General features: G+C 46.3%; 1 protein-coding gene across 1 annotated transcript in view; it reads left to right on the forward strand.

The window, feature by feature from the left end:
- Positions 1 to 12,964, forward strand: part of ADSS1 (adenylosuccinate synthase 1) — a 478,155-nt gene that overhangs the window by 189,434 nt on the left and 275,757 nt on the right. Inside the window, exon 3 of the mRNA XM_086937899.1 lies at positions 4,193 to 4,255. Coding sequence (XP_086794025.1) covers positions 4,193 to 4,255 — 63 coding nt within the window. The remainder of the gene's footprint in view (positions 1 to 4,192; positions 4,256 to 12,964) is intronic.

Below are 12,964 nucleotides of genomic sequence, written 5' to 3' on the forward strand. Positions count from 1 at the left end.
ATAACCTTCATCATTAGCAAACCCTGAAAGGGAGAAAAAGAAAGCCCTCAGATACTGAGTTCCTCCTGGACTAGCATTCAAAGTAGTTCATAGCTGCAATTTATCAGGCCTTTTAAACTATCTGAGGCCCAATTTTTGTTAGGAAGTCTGGATGTCATGGGTGGCCAGATTTAGAGAAGTGTGCAAACTAAAATGACGCTGTAGACTGGTGATGTATACTACAACAGAAAAATAGTATAAGCTGATCTTGGACTTTCCAAAATAGGAAGGAAATCATCAATTAGAAAATACTGATGGCCTTCCATATGTGGCAAAAAGTTGCAGAAATTGTAGCAAAACACTAGTATGAAATCAGTGTATTCGAGAACACAGAGTATGCCTATAATTTGGTGTGTGCAATTTAAATATATGCCTTAAATAGCCTCGGAGCAACAAAAAACATGGCACAAAATGTTAAAAAAACATATGCACGTAATTTGAGAGCTCTGTAAAAAAAACACTTGGAGGCCCGATTCACTAAGGGACTTATAACTTGTAAAGTTATAAGTCCCTTTGTGAATCGGCCCCCAAGTGTATAACTTGCAAAGTTATAAGTGTGGAGGCTCTGCACTTGGGTGGAGCCTTCACACTCTGTAAGGATCTCCGCTCTGAGCACTACAGTGTTGGGATTGTCCACAATTGCAGAGACTCCGCACCCATAAATTTACGAGTCTTAAGTCCCTTTGTGAATCGGGATCTTGGAATGTGTTGGCTTGACTCTATGGCACATGAATAAAATTCCACACAAGTAATTCTGCCAGCCTATAAGACTACTGATGTTATTCATGTCTAGTCAAGCTTTTCTTTACACGTTTAATGCAGAAAACAGAAAGATTAATTTTGCAAAGCTTTTGTGTTCAATACAAGTTTTTCACAGTCTCTAAGGTACTGTTTGCAAAAAAAGCAGAAGGTACAAGTTTACATTTTCATTAATTCCAAAGTATCCCATACACAAAGTTCCAAAGAATAGCAGTATTGTGCATTCAGCTGTAAGGAGCTCAGTACAGCACTGAATTTAGGATTCAAGATGTGGTAGAGTTTGGTAATTTGGAGTACGCATGTGGAACAATACTAAGCTAAAGTCTTCAAATCTGGGTCTTGGCAGTGCAGTCATCATACAGAACTATAGGTTATAATATATATATAGATTTCATCTTGGGTTTACCCCCTTCAAAACATTAGGTTTTCTTTGTTCTTCTTCTTCCAGCCATTGGCTTGAGACTTGTCAATTAGAGTCTGTGCCCATCATGAGATCTAGCCACTCTGGAGTATCAGCAGGCCCCTGCACACACCAAATATTCAACCTCAGTAGTCAACCCATCAGCAAAGAACTCACCAGGGTCCTCAACTCCTCTATCACCATGGCCCACTTCCCCCAGAATTGGAAGAATGCTGACGTAAGGACGCTGCTGAAGAAACCATCTGCGGACCCAGGGGAACCTAAGCACTACCAACCTATCGCCCTGCTCCCTTTCCCAACCAAGGTCAAAAAGGAAGCCATCAATGTCCAGCTCACTAGACATCTGGAGAACCACAACATTCTCTAACCCTCCCATTCAGGTTTCAGAGCTCACCACAGCACAGTGACAGCCCTAGTCCCTGCCCCAGACAATATCAGAATGCTGTTGGACCACAGAGAGACAGCAGCCCTTATCCTCCTCACCCTCTCAGCAGCGTTTGACACCATATCCCACCACACACTGTTAAACAGACTCCACACAATCAGAGGACAAGCCCTCAAATAGATTGCATCCTACCTCACAGTAAGAACGCAGAAGATCGTCCTCCCACCCTACTTCGCACTCCTTAGGAACATCACCTGTGGTGTACCTCAAGGCTCATCACTTAGCCCAACCCTCTTCAATGTACATGACAACCCTGACAAACATCATCAAGAGCCAGAGACTCAACATCATCTCCTACTCTGACGACACCCAACTTATCCCTTCCCTGACCAATATCCTAGTGACCACCAAGGACATTCCAAAGATGCATGAAAGGCAAGGCCTGGATAAACAACAACTGTCTCAAACTCAATACTGGCAAGACCAAGGTACTCATCTTCGGTAAAGGAAAGGACACCCACTGCAACACTGCATGGTGGCGAAGTTAACTGGGTCAACCCCCAAACCCACCTAGCACACCCTCAACCTCAGCATTCTCCTCAAAAGCCAGCTCTCCATGAAGAAGCCGGTCAGCTCCGCCTCCTCCGCTTGCTTCCTCACCCTCTGAATGCTCAGAAAGGTCTTCAGATGGCTCCTACATAACACCAGAACAGTCATACAAGCTCTCATCACCAGCACACTATACTACATTATCTCCCTACATAGGAATAACAGCCCAACTCATGAAAATCCTCCAAACTATCTAAAATACAGCATCCAGGCTCATTCTGGACTTTCCCAGACTGCCCCACATCACCCAACAGCTCAGGAAAACTCCACTGGCTACCAGTCACAAAGAGATGTCAGTTCAAGCTGACTATCCATCCTTACAGGGCACTACACTATGAAGGACCAGTGTGCCTCAACAATCGAATAAACGTTCACCAACCTACCAGGAAACTCTGCTCTGAATCCCCTTCCTTAGCAACCACCTGACTCACCCGCCGGTCAAACAGTGGTGGTCGCTCTCTCTCACCTGGCAGCTAAGACCTGGAACAACCTCCCTCTGCACATCAGAGCCTCACCATCACTCCAGCAGTTTATGAAGAACCTCAAGACCTGGATTTTTAACCAAAAAGAGAACAGGCAGCATGCTGTCCTAGTGCCTCGAGACCCTAACGGGTGATGCAGTTGCGCTCTACAAATCATACTTGACTGGATGATTGAATCACGTCTTAGAGCAGCTATTGGGTTGTGTCTTGCTGCCTTCAATTGAGATGCACGAGGGACTACCTTACAACTGTAACCCTATCTATTCTCTTCTTGTGGCACTCTCCCATATGTGTCTCACTCTGTTCATCCTTTTGTACGTAACACCATTGCCTTCAATACTACTCTGATTTTTCGATAATAAAAGAAGGTTTAATGACAAGGCAGCTTAATTCAATTTCATCTTTCCTTTTATGTCTTAGAAATTGAAAACGACTAAAATAATGATCCTTTGTTATTGAACCTTTATGAGAAATATAAACACACATTGGATGGTATTGAAGGAAAAGGAGCCTTCAATATAATCCACCTTTCATTTGTTTGTCTGACTTTAATGTACCTATTGTGCAGGCATTATCAAATTAAACCAGATCAATTGAGTTTGACAATACTTGTTTACATTTTGACAATACCCCTAGTTATCTTCGGATACAAACACAAATGAAAAATATTGGACTCACACGATTTCATTGGCAAGTGATGAAATGGGATGCAGGTCTCCAAGTACAATGTATTTTCCCTTAAACAAAATTGAGAACCTTTTCATGGTGTCTCATGAACATACATTTACACTGTCTCACTCTATGTTGCAAAAGACAATGTGAAACATGTCTACATTTGGCAGATTGTAAAAAGGTGTGCTAAGTCAAGTGCAGTATGCAACTTCAGTAGTAACAAAGAGCCCTTGTAAGCAATGAGAACATAACTAACTAGGTCGATTTTCTTTCCACACCGATTGGTTTGCGACCTGCTTTTCATTTTGTGGTGCAACTGGTGGACTGATCAAATACACTGTAAACTGTACATTCACAGTAAGTCGCAAAATCTCCTGCTTCATTCATATGAGTGAGCCAGAAGACATTTTGTAACCCCTTAGAATGTAGGTATGAAGTCTTACAAAGAACAGCAAACTCCCATCCCTGCATTCACATTGCCTGTATGCCAAATTTTTTTTTAAAGCAGCCCCAGTTGCATGTCTTTCTTTTGAATGAATTTTCTTCCAATGTCAGGTGCTGGTAACATCTAAGTGGTGTGTGACTGTAACTTTAGTCACAAGGCATAGATGTTATCACTGTGACCCCTACTAAAATTGTGAGTCGGAAAGACTTTTCTGACTGACAGAAGTGTTGTCAGTACATAACAGCAAGAGGTAAATAGTACCCAAAATTGTTTAAAATTATTAGTCATTTTCTGCATAACATAAGAGTATGTAGGTTGGGTGTTAAACTATGCTTTTCAGGACTGTCTATTTACATCAACTGTTTGTTGTGTTTATTTAGGTAACGGAGTTGTGATACACTTGCCAGGCTTGTTTGAAGAAGCTGAGAAAAACGAAAGAAAAGGTATGAATTAGCACTTTCCCACCTATATGTTTCTCTGTCAATACTTGCCATTTCTAAGTCGGTAGTTGGCGGGTGATGGCACAAAATCAATCTTCTCTCTGAGGTGTTGAACCAAGGTTTCATCATTGATCATCACACAGGCTTCTTTGTGCCTTGAGCATCAAGAGCCTAATGTTATTCAGAGGTTTAAGATTTGATTCCTAGTCTTCAATAACTGAGACTTGACCTCAACAAAAAGACTAGTTCCTCCCCCATGTGAAAGAACAAAGTCTAGCCCTTAAAACTGTAAACAGATTGTATCTGCTCCAGCTTTTTGGCTGTCTAAATGTGTTTGCATACCCGTTTCCTGTTATACAGGCCAATGGCCCCAGCTCATGTCAAGCTTCCATGAAGGCATTGCAAGGATTTTATAAAAGGGGAAAGTCGGAATCTACAATTTTGAAAAGAAAAACCTAAACTCAAATCATTGCTGTACTTGCTTAAAGTTCTTGTAAAGATTGCCATGGTGGTATGTTGATATCTTTGACCATTTGAGCCTGCACAGTGTGTTAGTCTCCTTAACTACTGAGAATTATCATGTGAAAACAGACGCAATTCCAAGTGCATGGTTCAGAGTGTGGGAAAAGGTGCTCTAGCAGTTTCCTCTGAAACTTTTCCTCAGCAGAGTTTCTACACCTTGAGTGCCACATATCCTGCACAATGCCCTTATGTTTGTGTATAAATATTTTATATTTTTGTGCTTTTATTTTTGGTCAGAAAGTAAGTGGTTGTTCATTTACAGATTATCTATATGCACATATTGGAACACAAAGAACACTAGATGACGAATAACAGTTCTAGCTAAGGTATAATTCTAATTATTTTACCTAGGATATTTCCTGAAAGAAAGTAGTGATTCTAAATCTCATTCTTCATCTTCTGTGGTCACAATAGTTATCACTAAGCAGCAGATGAAACTTTCTTTGGTCCAAGAGAAGGGTGTCCCCTCAGCTGGAATTTCTCTTGCCAATTCTATTCTGTTCACAGGTGTTCATTGCATTGAAAACCTGGAGGGCAGGATTGGTGAGGTCGAGAAGCTTCTGACTCCTGACATTTAAATGGATTTGGTGAGTCATGACTCTTATATGGGGGGAGGGGGGTCTTTGCTCTGAGGGTTTTCAAGTCATAGGCTAGTAAATATATATATTTTTCTTCCTCATCTATTACTTGTGCTGCACCAGCTGGGGATCCTATCTTATGCCTGTGCACTATTCTCCTGGGCATCCATGCACATACAGTGCATTAGTGACCAGTGGCAGGCTACTGTGTGGCACAGTTGTCTGCCTCGCCACCAGCTGTGCAATGCAGGGCTGGTGGCTGAAGGTGTGACTATCTCCCACACTCCTGCCTGCACTGCAATCGCTAAGCTTGAGCAGTAGGACAGGATGCCTTTTGGGCCCTCTTTTTTACCTGGTGCCCAAGGGAAGACACTACCACAGAGCCAAGATTCATTGGCCGGGGGCTCACCTGGGGCAATAAACTGGGTTCCTTAAGGTTGTGAGGCCTCAAAGTGGGTTACGCAATTTATAGTGGGTAATTGTTAGAAATAGCATGGTTCTGCTTATCTTGTAGCACCCAGAATATTATCCTTCCGGAACCTGGCCCCTCCTCTCCTGACATGACACCCGCACCAGATGTCACCATGGAACGAATACTACTAGAAATATCAGCCATGGGCGGTAGATTAGAGGGCATGGAGACAATCATCTCTGCCTTGGCCACCGAGACCAAATCCATTAGTTCGGACATAGCAGGATTTCATACACGCATTAACCATCTTACCCAATGTGTCTCTGCAATGGAAATACCAGAGAGAGACCAGGAACTCTTGTATCATCGCAGCAAAGTCATACACCTGGAAGACAGAAGCTGAAGAGACAATGTCCACTTCTTTAGGCTCCCAGGATACGCAGATGGCCCTGATGTCAAATCCTTCCTGAGGGGCAAACTCCTGAAACTCATGGGTCTGACCTTTGACCCCACTTTGCAGATGCAGAGGGCCATCAGACCATCGGAACGCAGAGGATCCACCCTTTCATGGCCTCTTATTGCCTACTTCATACTCCACGAACATGCATGACAACTGGTCAGTATGCATACGAGGGACATGGGATCCAAATTGTAGTAGATTTCTCCAGAGAAACAAATGAACAACGCTAAGCCTTCCTCTACCTGAGGCCTGTCATTCGCCAAATGGACATTAACTATGGCCTTTTCAAACCAGTACGCTTCCCCATCACCAGGGACGGCATTTCAAAGGAATTCCTCACCCATTAAGACATGGAAATTCAAACCTCTGCTACTAGAGACAATCCCACTCTACTATCGCCAAACTTTCCGTACCCTCCAGAGAACCCCGATGTAACTCAGGAGGCTCCCGCAACAAGGGAACGGACCCTAATAGGACTGTCTGCTCCGTAGGAGACAGAACCCAAGGTTTCAGGTGGTGGCAGCACTAACTCTGGAACAGCACAGGGACAAATCCTGGTCCCTCTGAAGCCCACACCTGCAGATATAAAGCGTCCTGAAAATGGCACATCCTGGCCCTTGGGGTACAGGGACAGGGACCGTAACACTGGGAAATGGCAGGAGATCCAGATAGCTAAGTACCAGCTTATTTACTCATAACACTGTTTCGTTAAATGCTTTAATGATCTCTTCTCTTAATGCGTATCTGCCATGTGCATGCATCTTATTTGTTCTTAGTTCTGAACATCCCATGCCACAGCATATCTCACTTCAGAAGCCCCCCCTGATTGTAGCCCCAATATTGGCTGTTGCTTCTCATACATCTGAGTTTGCAATACTGAGACCTAGTGACAAGACCTGCTTGTAACATGTCCACCCCATCCCTTACTGCAGCACCATCCACTGCAACTCAGCACTTACCTCCCCCCTCCTTCCTCCCTAGACAATTTCAGCGAACATGATTCTCAAATTATCAGTGCAATGTTCCCTAGGCTTAAGGGGACGCGTGCAGAGTACCTCCCCTCTCTCTTTACTTGACTCCATCTAGGATCCTAGGGCATGACCATACCACCTCCTCCGAGTTGTGCATGAACCCTGGACAAATCTCAGACCTCTCTGCCACCTATGCCCTCGCCGCTCAACACCCCATAGAATGACCTGATAAGATCCAATTAGGCCCGTCACTTACCATGTCATACCCAATACGGACGAGTTACCACTCCACACTCCCCATTGCACACCCCCACTCCCCCACAGAAGGCTCGGAGCCCACAGACTCAAAACCACCATCTTGGACCACTGTCCACTCTACTGACCGCATCCCTCTCTCTCTCCACCCTTTGCCGCGTAACCAGCTTCTTATCGCAACAACCCCGCCCCCCCACTCAAGCGGACCTTGAAAGCCCTCCAACTACTTCCCCCCCAGTAACCGCTGACAGGCCCCGTCTCCAACCATGACTGCCAGATCCGACTTGCATGCTTCATAACTATCACCCGAATGGGTCCCCAGCCTGGCCTGTCTTAACCCGCAAGCCTAGACCCGCAGCTAACAGCTCCATGATCTTAGAATCACACCAGCCTTATCCCTCATCTTCTCTCCCCTGCACATTTACCTATCCCCTCTTTGACTCTTGCACTGACATATACGTCGGTTACTTCTGCCCGCGCATACCTGATATCCTTGAGCGAACACTAGTGTCCTCCCTGCCTACGGGACAGAATCGCTCCCTGCCCAACCTAGATACCTCATCTCCTTCCTCCTTCCATACCTTTCTTTCCCATCTCTACTCTATTCCTTTCTTTACCCTGCTTTCTCCTTCTGCGTCTCACTCATGACCCCCCTCTTTTCCTGCTAAGTACCCATACACACCGCTCCCCTATTCTTATAGTCCCCTCATTGCTCCACCCTATTCTGTGTAATCCTATATCCACCCCCACAACAACACTAGTACACGGAAGACCGGACTCTTCACAGGCACCCTAGAACACATGGCGTCACACAATACCCTACGTGTCCTTTCGTGGAATGTCAATGGCCTCACACCCTACATAAAATGAATAAAGTACTCTCTTTTCTACAAACGAAAAAAAATTACATTGTGCTCTTACAGGAGACGCGCCTTGTTACCTTGGAGTCTGATAAACTCTGACGTGATAGGGTGGGTTGAGTGATCCACACCAGCATGGTAGCGTAGCCTACCTCTGGGGGGGTCAGCCATGGAAATACCGAGTTGTGATTCTCTTCCCCAAATTGCTGCCTGTCACAGTCATAAAAACATGGTCTGACCAAGGCAGTAGATATACATTTGCCAAACTCAAAATAGGAGCCTCTGTTTTTATCGGATCAGTGTATGCCCCCATGAGAACCAAGCGCTCCTTTTACCTCCAACTAAACCAACTACTTGTAGAGATAGGACCATCTGGATGCATAATAGGAGGCAACTGGAACCTGGCCTGGGCCGCGATGTTGGATAGGACAGGACACTTAGACACGGGAAACGAGATACAGCTTCTCACAGGGCAAGAATTTACTACCTACTCTCTTCTCTACCTACCTGACGGAGAAGGAATAAGTGGACTCACGCAGGACCTTGTAAGCAGCAGCAAAAGTAACCATCCTTGGGCAACTCATAAAAGATGCTGCAATAGCTAACGGGCATCCCTCCACCACACCGAATTTGTAACTCAGATTGCCTCTCACTCGTCTTTATTCCAATCAACCGTCGGTGCCTAACCGTCGCTGCCTAGAGCTGGCACGCATTGCCCTCAACAACCTCTCCACCTCCAAAGGAGAGTATGTTTTCTAATGCCTAAAAGGAAGGCACTTTGAGCAGAGGGAAAAAGCTGGCCGTTTGCTAGCGGCGCAACTACGTCAATAGGAAGCTGCAATGGCCATCCCAGCCATACAATCTGAGACAGGGGAGACCCTTACTAGACCCCAAGACATAGTTAATGAGTTTGCCTCGTTCTATGCACACCTTTATAGACCGGAAGCATCGACCAAAGTGGAACAGATATCCACGTATCTCGAGGGCATCGATCTTTCTCGCTTGATGGACTAAGGCAGAGAACTCCTGGAAGGGGATATTGGTAAGGATGAAACACTGGCAGCCATTGCTAACCTCCTCTACCACAAGGCGCCGGGTAAGGACGGCTTTCCTGCAGAATATTTCAAATGGTCCAGAGAGGAAGCAATTGGCACCCTGCACATCGACCTACAGGAGGGCGAAAGAACGGCCTTCTGGGTCCTCTCTCCAATAGGGCAGTGATTGCAGTCTTACCCAAACCAGAAAAGGATCCGCTACTGTGTGGCAGTTATCATCCCATCTCCCTCCTAAATGGGGATATTAAAATACTGGCTAGCATCCTAGCTGCACGCCTAAAGGTCATTCCTTCTCTCATCCACCATACACAGGTTGGCTTTGTTAGGGCCGTTCCTTTACAAACCCCCTCCGCACCCTAGCCCATACCTTATGGACCACAACAGGATGCGGTAGCTCTCTTCCTCAATGCAGAAAAGGCATTTGTCTGCATAGACTGAAGTTACCTTCTTGCCACTATGAAACGTTTCAAGCTCGATGACCAGTTCATCTCCAAGGTCCTCTTACTGTACCACTGCCCCGTGGCTCAGGTCAATCGCGGAGGGTTTTTGTCAGATATCTTTAAAATCCGGTGAGTTACTCTTCAGGGCTGCCCACTCTCCTCCCTCTTATTTCTACTGGTCAAGGAACCCTTGGCTTCTGTAATTCGATATTGATTGTGTGTAACAGGCATCCCTATTAAAAGCGGCCTCTCTAAAATATGCCTATATGCAGACAATATCCTACTCACCCTTAGGGATCTACCACGTTCCCTACCAGCACTACTAAAAATCATAGAACCTATCAGGTTACAAGGTAAATTAGGATAAAAGTGAAGCCCTCCCACTTTTCTCAAGCACCACTAAGGCTGTGATGTATGGCTACACCTTTAGGCGGAGACTGAAGACGCGGCAGAGATCATCGAGGAAGAAGCCGGAGGAAACAGCAAGGTGGAGCCGCAGAATGCCGGAGGAGAAAAGAGGGAAGAAACCCTGAGAAAACAGGGTGACAAAGGAATCGAGAATGAGGACAACGGAGAGGAGTGTAGTGAGGCGAGGCTTATTTCCCCTCCCCCAGGAGGTGTGAAAATGCCGCCGTAGCTCAGGAGAGCTGGGGCTAGGACTGTTAGTGAACTGGGCGAAGTGAGGGCACCATACTAGAAGGAGAGGGTTTATTAAGATACAGGTAGGAAGTTCAGGAGGTGGTTATACTGCACCAAAATAGGGCACCTAGGGTTATTTCTTTTATGTCGAAAATTCTGGGTTTCTGCCATAATTATTTTTTTACTGTTTACTGATGTCTTGGGGTACTACTCGTCACTGGTGATACTTCCCTAATCTCTTGAGTGACTCAAATTGGGTTTTCCCCATCAAGGAGAGGGGGTGGGAGGGATTGTTCAGTCCAGACACTGTAACTAGTCATTTACCACCTCTTCAAACACAACGTGGTGTGGTGATGGACCCTATCCCATCTCATAAACTAGAATTTATTTAAGAACCTGAGTCTCACTGTCCTGTTTTGTTCCTTTCCTCTCGAGCAAACTGGGGGACGGACAGCCAAAGGGAATATACCACAGAAGATTTCCAACCACCCACCAGGACATCAATTCCAGAAGAACTCTTGATTTTTCCTATAAATTGCAAATAAACCAGAACAATTGATAAACATCTAAAGCCTCTTAGCTTCTATTTCCTCCCATCCCTCCCACATATCCTTAATGACTCTATGCCTAATCAATACATGAATACAGGCCTTCGCCTAGGGTGCCGCTTATCCCCATTTATCTGCATTCTAAAACTAATGGCCCGCCGCTCCTGAGGCGGCCTGGGCTTGCCATCTGTAGAACACTATACCTTAGCCCTGAACCTCTCACAGCTCACCTACCTGCTCCCGGAGACGCCGGACCCCCCCTCAGTGGATGGAAATGGAAAGATCACTTCTTAATCAAGGGAAGGCCCAGACCCCATGTACAGGAATCCTTTCTTCTCTAGTATCATCCCAGCATCCTCTGATGCAGGCCACACGCAAAGCAAGTCACTGTGCGCATCAGCTTCGGAGTATTACCCGTCGCCAAGGCACTGATCTGGTGCAATGACAGCATCAGAATAGACAAGCGCAAACTTTACTGGCCCGTATGAAAAGCTCCGAACATACAATCATTGTACCAGGAGATACTAAATGGTGACTTAAAACCTTTCGCTCAACTCCGAAAGGAATTTGGGCTGCCCTCATAGCAGGCCTGGCAATACCTGCAGCTGCAACACTGCCTACTACAATGCCTCTGCCCTGACCTTGGATCCTGCCATCCTCTCTGATAGTGGAGAATCTGTCGCTATGGGGCAGACACAAAGGAGTGATGCCGGGACTCTATAGCACCCTGACAAACCACCTGTTCTCTCAACCTCTGCTGCACAGCCTCTATGACAAATGGCAAGTATGGTTACAATTCACAGTTGAGGAGGAGGACTGGAGAGAAATGGTAGAAGCCCTGAAAAAGGGAACTCGAGAGGCTCGGCTAAAATTCTGCTTCTTTAAAAGTCTCCACTATTGGTATTGGACCCCTGTAGGGATCTAGGGACACACGGGGTGCAAAATACCAAAACCACGGGTTCTCTTCTTGTTTGGAGGTATTTATTAAGGCTTTCACAGTCAGCTGAAAGAAAAATGAAAGGGAGGAAAACAACAGGATCTTCGGGGCTTGGCAGACTGGTCTCTGGTTTTCCTCGTTGCGTAGTCTGGGTCAAGTGGTCTGTGTTTCTGCTTGGTTTCAGGTTTCTGGGATCCCGGGTCACTGGGCTTCAGAAGGGAAGATTAGAGGATGCAAGGGTTGGGGTCAGTAAACGTTTAATGCCTCTTTAGTACGTGCTACCTTCACCAGTCAATTTGGGGATTGGGTTGTGAGGAACATTAAAATTGTACACCCAACCAATCAAGTGCCCTACCTCCCGCCTTCCCACACCCCCCACCAAAATGCCCATTGTAAAGGCACTTGCCTGTAGCCACGGCCCGTTCCTAGGACCGCGGCGTATGGACCCGGGGCGTCTCCTCCTCCTGTCGTCCTATCGGGTTTACACGTGGTGTATAGGTCTTTCCCCTGGCTCTGGTGCTCACTCGCCTCGCCCGCTGCTCGGCTCCCCGCTCTCTCCTCCGATGCTCCGGCTCAGCTCCCCGCTCTCTCCTCCGATGGTCCTACGATGTCCATCACTCCTTCTCCTCGCGTTGCTCGCCCTCCTTCTCTCCGTTGGTTCTCTTCTCCGCCCTCCAGGTGCTCGGCTCTCCTGCCTCCTATGCTGCACCCCGTCGGTCTGCAGGACGAAGGTCTTTTGGAAGTCAGTGCATTGTAAGATGGGTGCCCTACATATAGCGGTTTTGAGGGCCTTCTTGTTGTGACCTCCATGTATTGATCTGTGTTGGTCGGGTATTGGCCAGGAGGTCTGTAAGAGGGCTGGCTAGGGTGGAAAAGTGTGGGATAAAGCGTATGTAGTAACCTATGAACCCTAGAAAGGATCTAACATCTTTTTTGTTCTTGGGGTAGGGATAGCGGTCCAGCGGAGGGAGGGGCTGTGACTACAAATAAACATGCACTTCAAGACGCGCAGCGGCCACGCGCAGCGGGCGCGCC

Source organism: Lissotriton vulgaris, chromosome 9 (genome assembly GCF_964263255.1).
Source record: "Lissotriton vulgaris chromosome 9, aLisVul1.2, whole genome shotgun sequence".
NCBI classification, from domain to species: domain Eukaryota; kingdom Metazoa; phylum Chordata; class Amphibia; order Caudata; family Salamandridae; genus Lissotriton; species Lissotriton vulgaris.